Here is a 16,971-nt window from a genome sequence, read left to right on the forward strand (position 1 = left end):
GCCAGGAGTCCCTGCGAATGTAACTATTTTTATGGACCAAATGTTGTGGGTCAATGTTTTAACACAGGCTTGTTGTACAGTATATTGCTCAGTAAAGTGTCCCTCCACTGCAGGCGTTTAATAGTCTGTCTGTTGCTCAGCCCATTACCACAATTTTGTGCTCTTTCTCTGTTTTATTAAAGCCCAGAGAGTCAAAGGGATGCCCGTGGGTGGCATGGGGCTCAGGGAGTTTTCTAAAGCGACCTGCAAATCCTCCAGGTTTAAAGTAAATGGTCCCAGCCCACGACCTCCACCACACCGAGCACGCAAGCGGCCACGATCACCGATGACCCCTTCCCCGGGCGAAACAGCAGAAGCATCCACGATTGACTTTTTGGGGGGGTTGTTTTTTGTTTTTTTTTTTTTTACATAACACTGGGGTCACTGTCCTAGATTTTGCTGGCAAGCAGTCAAAACAAAAAAAATTCTTCCTCCACACCAGGCAAAGTTTCCCACCCGGGCGTTGGGGCGATGTGACGGGTCCCTTCCCCATCCCAAAGGCTTCCAGGCGGGTGTTCATTTTTGGCGAGCTGCCAGAGGAGGGTGCTCTGTTGTTAGAGGAAGACCCTCCACGTTGGAGAGGCAGAGAGAGAACAGAGGAGCAGGAATCCTCTTTACCTTACATCTCCCTCAGGAAAGGGACACTCTGGTGCCTGCTTTTTTTTTTTCCTCCTCCCCCCTCCCCTTTTTTTTTGTCTCATTCTGTCACTCTCTGGTTCTTTTACAATGGCAACAACAATGATCTTGTCTAAATGATTTCACAGGCTATTATTCAGACACTCAACTTTTAACATTTCAATTTTGTCATTTTGTTGCTACACAAAAGGTGCACTTCTCCAGTATAATGTTCTGAGAATTATGTCAATGAGCAGTAATGGCTTTTAACATTAACTTGATCATTAACAACTACATTATCTGTGGCATAATCAGCACCTCAGTCTATTGTGTAATATCACTGTACAGATTTTGGAAATGAAGGCCTGGCCTAAGCAAAAGTTCCTTGAATTAAGCTGTGATTCTTCTTTTAATTGAAATGCTTTTAAAACACTGAATATTTTTTTGTGAACGCTTCTAAATCGGCTTTACATCTGTTTGTCTTACCTCTGGAAATAAGTGGTAAAATTTTTTTAAACCAATTTAAGAACATCCAGGTTGGGGTTTGAATCAGGTCAACTAGATGAGTTTAACTACACTAGTACAAGCTGCAGACCAGTTCCAGAAACAGTATCTTTTTTGAAAGTTCCTCACATCCAAATCCTGTTCCATTTTTACATCAGTTTTACTCAATCTGTTCCACAAATTTACCAACAGAAGCTATGCAGATGTTAACGCTTTTACATTGCTAGACAGATTTTAATTTGTCCTTGCTAAAGAGCCAAAGGTAACGTGAGAGTTTCTGATTCATTTTCTATGTTTCTTAAATAAAATTGCCCTACGATTCCCCTCCACACATCCTTCTTGTTGGTAGCAAATCCCGTAGCCCAAGGTCTTTTGTTAATGATGCACGTTCTTGGGCGCAACCTTTCCTAGGATAGAAGGCGCAGCATCCCTAACCCCTCTTACACACGAAGGACCAGCACTTAATCTGATGGGAAAGCCTTTATCACTCCAGATGGGATAAGTCTATTGACTTTAATAGAACTGTGCTGATTTACTCCAACCAAGCACCTGCCTGACTCCCTGCACTTCTGTAAAGAGTCTCCCGTTAGGATCTCAGACACAAGCTTTACAACCACTCATAAATCAGGACGCAGCAATCCCCCCACACCTGACACTTATATTCCCCCTTCTTCCCAAACAGGAAAATAGCAAAGCCATTGGTAGGGAAGTGACTGTCATGAGGTCGCACACGAGTCAGGGGCCAATCCAGAACCAAAAGTTAGTTCTCCTGTCTCTCACACGTGCGCTTTAACCACCAGATCATATCTGTCCATGTGTTAAAGATGAACTACTCGCTGGTCATTATGTACTCCGCTGCTTACGCACTTCATTGACTTTTTATGGCCCTACTGGTCAGCGCTCCACCACCCAAAGGTTATGCCATCGCTGCAGTCTCTGTGGGCTATTTCTATGCTGCCCAGGTTTACCAAAGGCATATAAAAGGGAAGCCAAATAGGAAAAAGATCCTAAAATCCAATGGTGACTTCTAGAGCACCAACGGCCACGGAGACCATATGGTGCTGGGTGTGTTTCACAGAGCTCGAAGGGATGCTTTTTTAGCATGATCAGGTGTCTTTACATGGAAAAGAGCCTGCTGAAGTGAGGACAGCCTGAAGGCACACACAGTGGGCAGACAGCGGTTGAGTGCCCACCATAAAGTAGAAAAGCTCAAAGCAGCTTCACCCTGAAAGGCACTGCAGTGGTTAAGCAGTAGGCAGAGGACCTCTAAACTGCCACTTTCCAGTTTCCTTGATGTGCCCTGATACATCCTAAATGCGGAAAACAACGGGAACATCATGTCACAGCCACTCGCAATGATGGGGAAACCTGCAGCTTTGAAGAAGATGGGTGTTTTGTGGATGCAGTGTACCAGTTTAATGCAGTCAGGACCTGAACAGCAATGAAAATAATCATTTAGCTCCATGTGTAAATAATTTCATTCTCGTAACAGTTACAATCATAACAATAATGAAAACAATCACAGAGACTCAGAGAAGCGTTAGAAAGATGCCACATTCAATTTACAGAGTTAGTTAAGCTAAGACTTACATGAAAGAAATATTTTTAATATAGTAATTAGATTTTTGTTGGGAAATTCTTGCCTTATTCTTCAACCAGTTTTGCAGGCCACTGTGGTTATTTTTGGATGTTACTGTGGTTCCTACTATTCATAAGAAACATCTCTGGCTATGGGCTTGAAGATGCGCCTGGACTGCTTCAGTGCTGCAGAACCATCAGCAATGCTACAGCTCGCAAGTGAGAGACAGAGGGCTGTGGCCACACTGCTGCATCCCCAAGGAGCCACAAGTAAGTCAGGTCTAGGGTTACAAAGGTCTTCATCAGAAATGGAAACTATTAGGCATCTAGCGAGTGTGACTCAAAAAAAGCTCCTTTTGTTTTCAGACAATTTAAACCAAAACTTGAAACAAGATTGAGTCTTTTTTGGAACTTTATGAACAAGCATGAATAGGCACAAATTCAGCTTTAAAGAACGTGGAGGCAGATGTATCTGGACAGCTTTTCAGCTTTTGAATATCATAGTTCTGCCAGTGGGGTGTGGCTCATACCACCCAAGAGCTGGCTCAGGTATATTAACATATAATGCTGTACTTGAAGACACATGATTAAGTATTTCACCCTTAAAAGTACATTTACCCTAGAAATTAAAACTCTGTTTTGCACACTTACAATGTCAGGTCTTTGTTGATAACTTTTTTCAGTAATTCCATTATCACAAATCACAGGACTATCAAACACCCCAGGACCAGAAGATCACAGCACAACAAGTAGCAGATGTCCATTCAGAGGTTTTAAATAACATTCATTCATCTTCCATACCCAACAACACAGACTACCTACAACTTCTCAGCAGCAAACCCAGACACAAAGCCCATAAAAACTACCCTACCTTATTCACTATTTCAACCAATTTCAGTCCAGGGACAATCACAAGAAATGAGAAGGAAAAGCTAAGAGGTTTCAGAAAAGCTGTTTCTGTTTAAGGACAGAAGTTTTAGCTCAAATACAGCATAATTGTGATGTCACTGAACACAGCAAAAGCTGCAGGCAAGCAGCATGCTTTCATTGTAATACCACTACTGTAGGCTTATTTGAAACACTATAGCATCTTCAGACTATAATTATAACAGTTTGTTGTTTCTGTGGTTTCAAAGATAATAGAAGTTGTTCATAAAATTTACACAATGCCAACGCACTGCGTAGAAAATACAGACTGAGTGTCGCAGGCAAAACATTCCCAACAAGAAAACTGCAGACCATCAAGTTATGATTTAATATTATTGCGACCAGCAATTAAAAATAGAGCACTATAGATACAACCCCAAAATCCTTAGACCAAATCATATAAACCAAGATAGACTTGCCTGGTTAACTGGGGGACAGTTTCAGCACCTGGAGCCAACTCAAAGACCATCTTGGCTTACGTGGTCTCATCAGCATTCCCAACAGAAGTCCATCATGAAAGAAGAAAAACTCCAACAGAAAAGAAAAATAACTATAGGGAAAAAAAATATTCCACAATGCCCAAGATACTTCCCTATCCTCCCCCCAGCCCATCTGAGCTGGTAGTGGTATGATGTCTCCTCACCCCACCCCAGGGAGCTCACAGCTGTGCCTCTCCCACAGGTGTTGCAGATGGGTTTTCAGGGAGGTCCTTCCAGGCCAGGGATCACCTACAGCTGTTGAACAGAAAATGAGAGAGCAGCCCTCACACAGTTAATTGATAGGTTCGCTCATCTTCACCACCTTGCTGTTCAGCTTCACCCACAGAGGTGCAAAGAGAGGCAGATGTGGTATTTGGCAGGCTGTCAAGACACATCTTTCTTTTTAAAAGTAAGGCACACTTCACCGGCTGCTCTCAGCCGGGTCCTTCTGTCTGTTACAACACTGCCGTCGGCACCGAAGATGCCCTTTTCAAACATGGTCAAGGAGGAGTGGGTGATATAGGGGAAAACCAGTAATTTTTCCAGGTGCTACCAAAAATGGACTCTTGCCCTTCCCACCCCACTCTGCTGTCAAGGGCTGCCATCAATCCTTGCAGACAATTCCTCGTGGAAGTATTCTTTCACCAGTCATCAGACAGCCCAAATTCACCTTACTGGACTTACCAGCCATGGGTCCAGCCATCCTGCCACACGGAGGGCCTCGTCCTGCACCCGTAATATGACACAGGGTTCAGACGCCATTGCCCTGACATCAATCATATGCACAACGCATTGCAAACAGCAGCATCACACTTTCAGTTTCACCAGCGGTGTCATTTTTATTGTTTCATCCATCACTCTGTACTCTTCCCTCCGCAGGCAGTCTCTCCCTTTAAGTATTTCTTGGAGTTTTGGGGCCCGAGGACAGGTGTGAAGCTTTGGAAGCATCTTAAAGGTTATTCCCATTGACACCCACCGCAATCTTATTGTCTCTCTAGCTAAATAGTAACAGTCACTTGAAAAGTTAATGGTGTTGCTGCTACAGCGAGTCTTGTGGTGCCTGCACCTCCTGTCAGAAAAACATTCAAAGTGAATCTGAAATCAAAGTAGACAAAGCTAAAAGTTCTGCTTATGAACGTCCCACCCAGTAACGGCACTGCTGTCTCCTTTGATTTCAAATTCACTTTGAAACTCTCCAAACGGGAGGTGGGGCTCAACTCTGGAAGCAGAAGATGCAAAATGGGAACGCCACCCGTTTACTTCTCACGTGGCTGGTGCTAACAGGTGGAGGACGCTTAACAAAAACCATAATAAGGCCCCAGTGCCAACTGGAATTATCTACCCACATTATCCCTCCGTGCTTGTGCTTCCCAGCATGGACGTACAGGGCGCTTTGTTATTCCAGAAACCACCAAGCGCAAACAGAGCAGCTCGTTCCAGCTGAACTGGGACTTTCTGCATGAGCTGACATTTTGGAAAGTAGTTTCCTTCTTGGAGCTGAGATGCAGTTTTTCTGGCTTTAGCAAAGTGGGCAATTGTCCACAGCCCTTAACTTCCACTCCTAGCATATTTTCACTAAGTAAATTGCAAGCAAAACAGTCCAGAAAACGCTTGGTCAGAGCAACATGTTTTTATAGCCACTTTATTTGAAAGAGCAGAATATTTTTGGTAATGTTGCTGGAATGGTGGTTCCCTAGTTCTTCACTACACCATTGGCCATGTTTGTACACATTTATACCTTTAGACCCAAAAATAAAAGCAAACAGCTCTGCCCCGTGAGTGGTTCACATCCACAGTCTGAAGGCATGAACAACCTTACCCTCTCCATAGTGAGGAGGACCCCCTAGACCCACCACAATTATAAGAAAGGACATTTCTGATGGGGACTGAAACTCCCTTAGCAAGCCGACTCCAGTATCGCCTCCTTCCTTCACCGAGCTACTTCTTTACTGATGACACTTAGCTCAGAGCTGGGAAGGGCAAAGCTGGCAGACTGGAAGATTGCCTAATGTGCTGTGACTGACATGTAATCGAATATTCAACCACTGGTCCTCATGTCGGCGGTAAAGTGAATATGACACCCTTCAGCTTAGTTGTGATCACGCCTCGTTCTTCTGCAAACAGTTTCATAAAGGTGCAGCCTGGCTTCTTTATGAGACGGATGTGTGAGATGGGAGAGCAGTCACGGAGGTCACCTGCTGCCGGGAACGTGCCGAGGACCTGCGAGGGACTGACCTTTAAATGCCAACCGCATCCCCGCCGCGCAGCCCCGCGCCTCGCGCCGAGGTGGGACTCGCTGCACGCTCTGCTTTCACAGCCACCATCGCGCTCAATGACCTGGACGAGCCACCTGTTCGACATCAGATGACTCTTTATCTCTCGGAGCCTTTTTGGATCTGTGAGTGCCGAGAAAAAAGACACACAGACACACATACACACAAAGAAAAGACCATTTGGGGGTGAGAAACCCCAAGGGAAGGAACTCAGATGTTCCGGTCAGGCCTTAGAAAAGGTATCAATTCTTCTTTCCACTTAGCACAGCCTGCTGCCTGCCCGGGCTCTTTGTCTCTGCCCTCTTCCCAGTACAGAAAGCATTTCCCTTTTAAATGACATCTGAGCGCTGACATGCTGGAGGCACCCATCCTGCATCATCCCTGGCAGATGGTGCAGCTGGCCACAATTTTCGGGATTGCTTAAATAAAACCGCAGTGCCATATCAAGAAATGTAGAGAAAATGCTCAACAGTGCTTAAGATGTTTAAACATCACAAACTGTCTGAGACTTCAGACTGCCGTGCTGCACATTTTTGGTGATGTAACCATCCTTATCGATGATAATAGTAAAATCTCCATCACGATTCATTTTCTTTTCTTTCTGGGAGGCAGAGACAAGTCCTATGATATTTCTGTTCTGAGCCAATATCAGACTCTTTCGCCTTGCTACGTTAGGAAGAAGTTTGGACAGTTGTAATAACGTGAGTCAAACGCATCAGGTTTCTGGAGAAGGGAGCTTCACTGCATCTGAGATGCCCTGATGCTGTCAGACAAGAAGCTGACCCACTCCTTTGGTCCACAAAGTAACATCTCTGCATGGCTTTCACAGACATGCAAGCAATTTTACCGCAAGCAGCAACGTTCAAGCCAACACAAATACTGGCTCTCCTTTTCCCCTATGGTTTCACTTGCTTTGAGCTAATTAGCCTGATGGCCATTTCCCTGCCCCCTGGAGATGATTGTGTTTAGTGGTATATGTATTTGGGGAAAAAGCCTTTTAAGTGAAAATTGTCATTGTCATATCCAGGAGCCATTTAGCTCTTTCTAGCTCTACAATAAGTCTTCAGCTTTTCTACTAGTGATTAACGTTAGATGTGATACCGGAAAACAACATTAGGAAACTTTAAATCACAACTGCTGAAATCTGGGGTTGTAGAATTGAAAAAAAGGGATTTAATGTCCAACTTAGTGGGACTTCTTTGAAAGTTTAAGCCCTCGTAGATCCCAAAGTATGAGAGAACCTTGCAGCATTTATGAAGAGAGCCATTACCTGTAGGTGTCAAAGGAGACCCCTCACATCTGCACTACAGTAAAGCTACTGAATCCAGCGATATCTGGGAACCTGCCTAAAATTTACTGCCTCTCCCAGCAAGGAAGGCACCTGGGAGGAAGGTAACACTCCAGAAACAAACGAAGGTGCCTTGATTTTGTTCTACAAACACTGCTCAGTACTACCTTGCCTCAGGAATTAGTGCCTGTCATGCCAAAGCAGAGTAGCTTACAAAGATATTCAGGAGTCTTGATATGGAGTCAATGCCTGAGAAGCTGAGATGAACTCCAGTATAGCTGCAGGCAGGTATTTATTTATTTACTGGGCATAGCGACTGGCAAATCTCTAGGCATTTCAGAGTGCCATCTATCACCCAGGGTATCACCCCAGCATCCTCCTCGCGTTGCCTTCCCTCCGTAGCCCCCAAACTAGGTGAGAAAGCAGCAGGAGAAGGACACGCAGCCCACTCCAGAGCTCCTCACACATCTCTCCACGAAGGCGATGCTGTGAGCGCGGGCAGCTGGCCTCCTTCCACGGGGACCACGCTCACGGCTTCCACCGCGCTCAGGCACCTCCGGCCGCAGATGTCGCTTTTATTGCGCAGGTCTCCCATATCACTGGGCCACCTGTACAACATATTTAACATACAGCAGTTATTCTGTTGCTGTTTGCACTGAAATAATCTTGGCAGGAAATGGTAGTTAAACCCGAGCATAATTTTTTACACTGTGTGTAATGTAAAATCACCTCTTTGGATAAGTAATATACTCTCATTGCCTTCTTAATGGAATATAGTATTTCTTGTCACCATCAGAAATTGGCCAGAATGGGTATTTAAGGTCTGAACGTCTCCATTCCAGGTCCAGATTGCAATTCCTGAAAAAACAGGGAACTTTTATAAACTCTGGATTTTAGGCATAGGATACTGTTGGACCCTTCTCAAATGCTGAGATAGTGAAACGCAGCCCCATCACTGAGTTAGGTTTGAATGGAGGCCTCAGCTTCAAACACAGATCCAGGATTTGGATGTGCTTTTTGGATTTAATCCCACTCCTAGCCATAGCTATTTGATGTAACAGAGCAGGCTATCACACCGGGTAAAAAAAAAAAAACACTTGGAGCAACCATTGCTTTTTTTTTTAAAGTGAATTCAAAATTTTCTTCTAGACTTAGACATAGATAGCATGACTCTCAATATTACAAGAACATAATTTTCTTCTGCTGCAGTTCAAGAGATACAGTATTTTTTTCCCCTCTGTTTGCCTTAAAAATTAGGTTGCTAATGATAATGTTCCTCTCATAGATGATCTTGTACTTTTTAATGATACCCATAGTTTTCCTCCACATAAATGACTAAATCCTCACAGAAATCTCTGTCTTGATTAGCACTCCTGCTAGTAAAATTTCACATACTAAATCAGTACCAGCTGTAGCAAGAAAGAATGAAAAAGGCAAGTGTAAATGTTCCATATGCCCTACCAAATTGGCATCTGTGTCAGTAACCCTGTGTTTTTTTAAACAATTGTATACATACATTCTCAGAAGTGTTTTGCTCACAGGCTTCTGCAAGCAAAATTTCCTCTGTTGGTACATCACTGAAATGTCACATCTAAAAAAACCCCAGCAAGTAGTTTTTCTTCTCCTCTTTTCTACACCCAGCCCTGAAGTGCAATTAAATGAGTTACATCGAGTTTACTGCACCTTTATTTTGACGTCTGCTCTCCGTAACCTGACGCTGGAGCACTTCTGCGAAGCTGCCTCACATTTAGCGCTCGGTTATTAGTAACACCACCGAAAGCCAAAGCTACTACGGCATCGTAATTATTTCCAAGCTGAATTCAGAAATAAGGACTCAAGTTCCAGCTCGGCTGTTGGGGAATGCTGCGCTGGGAAGCGTTCCTACGAGCCAGCAGCTCGTCTTTCGTGTGACTCACGAATGGTGATGCAGGAGGGAGCGTGTCCCAGGGACAGCCCGGAGCTCTGACCCAGAATGGTCAGTGACTCAGCTTCATCATGCAAAATCACGATTTGGGTACGGGGTAGGCGATAGTTACAGCCTCTTGGACTGGCCTTACGGTACTAAACTGGCTGAGCACCACCTGCTCCATCATTGTGCTGTCTAACAGAAGAAAGCCCAGAATGCGGCGCAATAAATACGCACAAAATACAACTTAAAAGTAACCAACTATGTCCTCAGCGAAAACACTTTTAAGTCAATTTATGCCTATCCTGCAACTGGAATTTGATCAGTACGGCAAAAATGGACTTTCAAAGTTAAACAAACATTAACTAGCACTCCAAATGGGTTGCAAATGCTGCAGCCTTCTGTGGAAAGATGATACGGAGCCAGACTGTCCACTGGTGTAAGTCAACCTAACTTCACTGGGCTTTGGTGGAGCTGTGTTGATCAACACCAGCTGACTCTCTGATCTACTGGGAACCCGAAAGCCAGCCATCGTGTTTCCCTGACAAGGGATGATATAAAGTAAACAGGAAGAACTAAGAACCAGTTAAGGGCATTAATCGGATGTTTCTGCGAATAATAAAATATTTCTCTCATTTCCAAAAGTCAGAAAGACCCTCTCTCCTCACACTCTTGGCCATGACAAAGTGGTGACACTTGCTATGTTTTTTTCCAGTGCAATATGGAGTGTAGATTTGCACATCATGTCATGCTTGTCCATGGTAATCAGAAGCCATTATTTCCAAAAGCTCAAAATTCCCTCCTGGACTCTGGTATGCCAAGTTTTAGTTCACAGTGATTTCTTCTTTTTTTTTTTTTTTATGGTTGATTTATAATTGCTGCAAACAGAAGTTTATAATGGAAATGCTGACAAAACCATAACTACGGTGTCACGTTAACACTACTACTGCTGCCTATCTGTCAGACTTTCCTTTAACCCTATGAGCCAAGACTGGTATCAAGTATCAACAAAAGCCCAGAATACACAGGGCATAGTAGACAGAGTAGAGAACTGGAGACAAGACTCCTGGAATAAAATCCTTGCCTCAGTGAAATCAAAGGGATTTTACCCCTGGTGTCTAGTCTCCCTTCTGCCAGACACTTGCTGTGTAATTTGGACAAATTTATCCTCTGCAAAATGGACAGGAAAATGTGTTCTGTGCTCACCTTACAAGTGTTGCAGCGTGATTAGCAAATCATGCTATTAAAGGAAGCAGAGGAAGGCTAAGGATAAATATAAATGCTACCTACAAATTATTTACAAAAAAAAATAAGGCAAATATTATTCTAGGCATGCTCTATGCATGGGGGGGTGGGAGGATCTTTACAGCTCTGCCCGCGTGTATTTACACAGAGACATCAATATAATATCTCCCTGCAATACCCTCATTATTTAGGTCTTGTCTCATGTTTGTGATTTTCAATTTTATTCCTGGCTTAGGTCTCGTTCTTGACATTTTTATGTAGGTTTTGTATGCAATAATACACATACATTAGATGGTGTTGAAACCATCAACCCAAGTTACTATTTTTAGCGCAGTGCAGAGGATGGGACAGAGATATAAGTGACAATTAAAGAGAATATATTCAGAGCTGTCATCAGCAAATATTTTTTTCTCTTGCCAGGAATCCGAAGTGCGTGGAAGGGCCTCCTAGGCAAAGTTGTTAAGGCAAAACACTTGGGTCATTCAAAAAAAAAAACCCACCAAACCCAACTAAATGACATCACCAGGAGGCTGGGCTGCTAAAAGGTTCCTGACCACCGAGTTGTGAGAAAACTCTTATTTGCTCCCTCAAATTGCTGATCTGCCTCTTTGCTTCTGTGCTACCCGTGCACAGAGCCTGCAGATGTATATAATTTACAGAGCTTTCCTCATCAAGGCGATTAGGCAGCCCTCTTTCAATATGTATAAGAAGTACAAACACACACTTACCCACTATGTTTTACGCCTGCCTGCAACAAACAGCTGAACAGATTGTGATGAAATTCAGACATTGACAATCTGACAAAAAACTTCTTTTTTGCCTTAAAATCTGGCTTCCAGAAGTTTTGCAAATCTAAATATTTTATTTGAATACCGCAAGGGCCCCAATCTTGTGGAAAGCCTATGAAGCAAACATGTAGATATATGTAGTTAAGGAGAAAAAAAAAAGCACAGACACATACACAAAACGCATGTATTTGGTGCAACTTGCCAATTTTCGCAGTGACTCGGGCGCGTTTTCTCTCTCCGGCTCCTGAGACTGTAACTAGACTCCTCTAATAAGCACTTTTTGCCCACCAGTGTGTCAACGGTGCTTTAACAGTAGTTTCAGTGTCAAATTGCCCTTTCCTCAGCAGGGATTGTTAAGCCTTTCTGTATTATACTTCCAAGACTCTCACGAGCTGGAGTTGGGAGATATAATATTTTCTTTGAAGTTTGCATTTCACAACACACTGGGATGCAAACAAGCTCCAGTTTCTCAGTAGTCAAACAATTCTGGCACACAGGGACTAGGACTAAATATTGTACCAAATTTTCTAATTATGTCTTTGTGATATTTACTACACGATGTTAGGTGAAAGCAGATTCTAATCAATATAAACCCCCTTGTCTAAACAGGACATCTGGGCTTTGAAATATTCTGTTTGTTGTCTCAAAATTACCCTGTAGCAAGCCACCGTAACAATATAATATCTTAGTCATGGAAAACTTTGGAGTATTTCTGATAAACTTATCATAAACAGATGAGTGCTTTCTCTCTTACAGTATTAAGGTGATGTAAAAAGTGAAGATAGAAGTCAGCTGTATGCATAAAATCATAGAGAATTATGCCAACAAAATGTTATGTTTACAAGTTTAAAAGCTCAAAAGTCTGAAAAGGCAAAAATTGGGATTCTTAAAGTAACACTAACTCAGCCACATGGCGCATCCTGGCATGCACATTTAGCAATATAAACATTAGCATATTCATATACACATTTCCAGAGCAATGTATTTTTAATGTGGCCAAACTAATTCAACAATGGGAATCTCAACTTTTCTCATTTTACGGCCAGATTCTCAGCTGGCACAGAGATATTATTTCAACAAACCAACATCACCTACAGCAGCTAAGCAGCAGAGCTGCTTGCTTCTGAGCACACAAGTGCCAGATTCTGATGCACTTACGATGACAAGTCTCTTTTTCTGACTTTAATATCAATATTCATAAAACAAGATAGACAGATGTGATTAAGAATCACCTCCTTAACTAGAAACTTGAGCCTTCCAGTACAAAAACATTCATGAAAGTCACATTTTCGCCTGTATTTTCTCACGTAAGAGACTCGGAAGGAATCCAGCCTCCCTGGTACAAGTATTTTACAGCACAAGACGTGGACGGTTGTAAGTCTTTGGACCTGAACTTCGGGTGTTGCCAGTTTTTACCGACTCTCTCAGCTTTATTTGGCAATTCCTTGATTTTTTCTTCCGACAACAACAAACCACACTGGAGGGGAGCATCTCCCCACTCACAAGGCTCATGGGCAGGTCCGTGCAGGATCCGTTCCCGCATTCACGTCTTCCCACAGTGAAAGTTTTCTGTGCTGAGGACGTTCTCTATGGATAACGAGGTGGATCCGGGCTCCCAAAGCAGCTGCCTTTCCAAAGCTGGCTTATCCCATCACCCTCGAATTGCCCTTGGTGGAGAGGATCTCCGGATGGCGCCGGGCCAATGCAGCCAGCCTGCTGCCATCCCAACCTGCCCGCGGGGCAGGCACCCTCCCATCACGCCGGGGCTCACCAGCCCTGGATAAGGGGATCTAAAAATGACACAAAGCCCCCTTTGCCCCACCTTAATATGACCTATGCTAAATCCAGCTTGGCTGGGGCTAAGGATCAAGGCCCTTAGAAACTCTTAACTTAATGCTGCAGGTAGGAATATAACTACCCCACCATCAGCTGCTGTTTATTTTTATTTTTCAAGTGCCTAAGGTCTTGGTCAAGACTGCAGCCCCACTGAGCAACACGCTCTATAAATATGGAAAAGCGCTGTCTCTGTCTCAAAAATTCAGTTTAAGAAAAGGATACATGAAGAGTAGGCAGTGAGATGCAACTGCATGCAAATTGTCTGTATAAACTACGTGCAAATTGTTGGTTGGTTGGTTTGGGTTTGTTTTTTGTTTTTGCAAAGGATCTTGAACCTCACCCAGCTGGACTTGGAGGCACCCAGAGCGAGTTGGTTAATTGTTAACAGGTTTCATAAAGACACACGGGGAATTAGTCCTCAGATCACCTCTTTTACCCTTTGCAAGTCACAAAAAAAACCTCCAGAAAAGCTTAGCTATCCGTACCATTTCAAACAGTAAATGTTGCCATTTCAGGGTTAGATATGGAAAAAAAACCCTGGAAAGCACTTCACACCTTCAAGATCTCTAGCCTGCTAACAAACTGGATAGATCTTGGCAAAGAGGTTCAAAAGTTAGTAGGGGTGACAGACAGAAAAACAGACAGTGCAATTGCTTCATTTCCATAAGCGATCATGCCAAAAAAATCAGGTTTGATTAATAATTTAAAAACAAACAAATAAAAACCCCCACATTATCTTGAGAATCAGGAATAAGTCTGGCCAGAAAGTTCAGAAAGCTCTAGATATTTAAAAAAAAAAGGTTTATAGGGCAAATTCTGACTTGGAGGTTTTGTTATAGGTCTTCCACGTGAATTGGACGGGACGATGCTTCGGTGTAGTGGGGGGGACACCCACCTCCCCCCACCCCGGGACCCGCTGCCAGGAGTGCCCAGGCCATGGGGTGGGAACGGCCATCCAAGAGCCCCGCGCCAATTACCCACTAACACCCCCAAGCTCTGAAGATCTAAAGATCCCCTGAATAATCCTATTCAGGGAGAAGAATTATAACCATGAAGGGCAAAAACGAGGAGAAATGGGATCCTTCCTCAGGCCCCTGGCAGACACGGAGAGGACAATGGGGAAATAAGAGCTAGCACGAAAGTTTCCCTGAGTACGTCCTCAGCCACCTTGGTTTCAGATGAGAATTTCTAGAGGTAAGAACTAGAAGAGTATTATGATTTTCTTTGGGGGATTAATTACTTTGCCGCTTGTTACCTTTTGTTAGAGGCGTGACACCCTGTAACCTTGTTACACAAGGCACCAGATGTCCGTTTGGATATCAGTTTTGGAAGAAAAATGTTTGCTTTCCCGTTTGAGTGTGCAAATTATTTTTTTTTTCTGCTAAAAACCCCATGAATTTTAAGACAAGCAGACACCGAAATGTGCTACAAATGATGCAGATGGGTGCCGAGGGCTTTGGATGAAAATAAATAAATAAAGGCAGTCCTTCCCCCCGCTCGCATTTGCTGGAGATGCGTATCCCCTTACAAATAAAAAAAGTATTAAGAACATGTTATGAAAAATAACAAAGAATAGCAGAGAAATCAGAAAGTGAGTGGCACTTCAGATGGAGTTTAGCAAATTAAGTCATTGACCTGAAGAGGAGATTAATACCAAACAAGGTGCCCCTTCTTCTGAAGTAATGAATATTCTTCAAACAGCAAGGGAGCACTGACTGCTGTTTGATGCTGATGACATTGAAAATTTAGGAGAACAGAAATTCCATCATTTTTCATTTGTATGCAAATGCGCCTGTTCCAGAAATTAACCCCTGAACCCCATGTCAGTTTTCATCTGGAGGAATTCTCTTTGCCAGCATCACACAGCGCAGCCTTGCCGCTATCCTGGGGTCACCGGGGCTTCCCCACGCAGAACAACACAAAAACCCTAAAACAAAACAAAACAAAACAAAAAGAGAAGAAAGTAGGGTGGGGGGAAATTGGCCAAATCATGCCAGGCTTTGTTTACCCCCCATTAATGGAGCATAAAGGAGCAATAGAAGCAAAAGCACGTTGTAAAATGCACATCTCTAATGCCTGGCTCTGGGTACTGGCAGAATTGTCATGCAAAATGCAGCCCTACCTCTTCAGGCAGAGCCCTGGTCCTCATCGCTTCCCCTGCTCTGGAGGTGAACCCCCGGCCAATATACAACCAACCCTCTTACTCTTCCTTTCAGCTGGGGCTTCCCCTCTTAAAAAGTTCCTTTATCACTTAGCACCTTAGACAAATGCTACTATCTGCATGTGAAGGGGAAAGAGATGATGGAGGTTTTTTAATTGATGTGGATTTAATTATGCTAATTTAGACAGCTGTAAAGCCTTTTCAGTAGAGCTGCATAATGGGACCAGCAAATACAGGTGTCCTTCACTGCAGGCGCTTAATGTTTAACCTTAGTCGTTTTGTAAGGAAGGGAAAATGCAAAGTAATGGTTAACCAGCAGAAAGCTCTATTTCTTGAGGACCTAAAGGGGACACTTCACTTTGATTCTTCCGTACAATCCCATTCAGGGCCGCAGAAATCCACACACGCTGAGCAGAGCACAACTGCTTTTCATTGCAGTGATGCCTGCTCTGATGGGTGAGGCTGAGGCCGAAACAAGAGGGTTCGGGTCTGCCACAGGCTTCAGCACCCTGCATTGGGTGTCCTTCACTTAATTTAGGCCACCTGCAAGCAAATGCTTAATTTAAGGCAGCCTTTTCATCTTCCTTCTGCAGCCCTTTCTTGTTATCTTTTTTAATCCTTTGTAGCCAACCACCTACAGCAGCAGCAACCAGTAAAACCAGTAAGCAAGATATTTCTTAGGGTATTTCCTTGGTGCCTTACCCAGACCCCTCTGAGGCTGCTATGCCTCTCCCCTTCCCAATATCCCCCATCCTACATCCTTTCTCTAGCCTGGAGCTGACACCCTCAGTGACCATCTGGAGATCCATTTCCCAGTGTCTGGGTCTGGTCACTTTATCTACCCAAAATGGCCATGCAGCATGTAACATCAGTGCTGCTTGAAGGGAAGAGTGTAAATGCTTGGCTAAAGGTGAGGAAGGGATCACGGAGCTTTTTAACGTAGGACAAATCCTAGCCCAGAGGTGCCTGTGTCTCTTCGGTGGCCAGAGGCAGCCTGAGTGACTAGGTGCCTTGTGTTCAGATGCATACATGTCACCTCGAAGCTCTCCTGTTCAGTAGCACTGTCTTATAGCTATGAACACTAAATAGCTAAAGTTTTTTTCAGGTAGAAGTTGCTATTTATTAAACACTTGTTAGACTAGGACCAAAAGCTTCGGCATACAAGTTCTGGTAGACATCACTGAAGCAATTTCAGGCGTTATTGGGCCAAACTACACATCACCCATCACTGATGCAGCAAGCATAGTCTGCTCAGAAAGTCGTGCATTCCTCCCAGAACATCTCTTTTTTAAAAAAGAGCGCTGCCAAACCAGTGAATACATTGGAAATATA

At 43.6% G+C, this 16,971-nt stretch overlaps 1 protein-coding gene across 2 annotated transcripts in view; it reads right to left on the minus strand.

Moving 5' to 3' along the window:
• Nucleotides 1–5,840: 5,840 nt before the first annotated feature.
• Nucleotides 5,841–16,971, minus strand: part of GTDC1 (glycosyltransferase like domain containing 1) — a 217,474-nt gene continuing 206,343 nt past the window's right edge. For both annotated transcript variants that reach the window (XM_068407984.1, XM_068407976.1), the window contains one exon: nucleotides 5,841–6,538. Coding sequence is in view for 1 of the 2 variants with exons in the window: in XM_068407976.1 (XP_068264077.1) it covers nucleotides 6,515–6,538 (24 nt within the window). In the remaining variant the exon portion in view is untranslated. The remainder of the gene's footprint in view (nucleotides 6,539–16,971) is intronic.

Source organism: Nyctibius grandis, chromosome 9 (assembly GCF_013368605.1).
Source record: "Nyctibius grandis isolate bNycGra1 chromosome 9, bNycGra1.pri, whole genome shotgun sequence".
Classification (NCBI taxonomy): domain Eukaryota; kingdom Metazoa; phylum Chordata; class Aves; order Nyctibiiformes; family Nyctibiidae; genus Nyctibius; species Nyctibius grandis.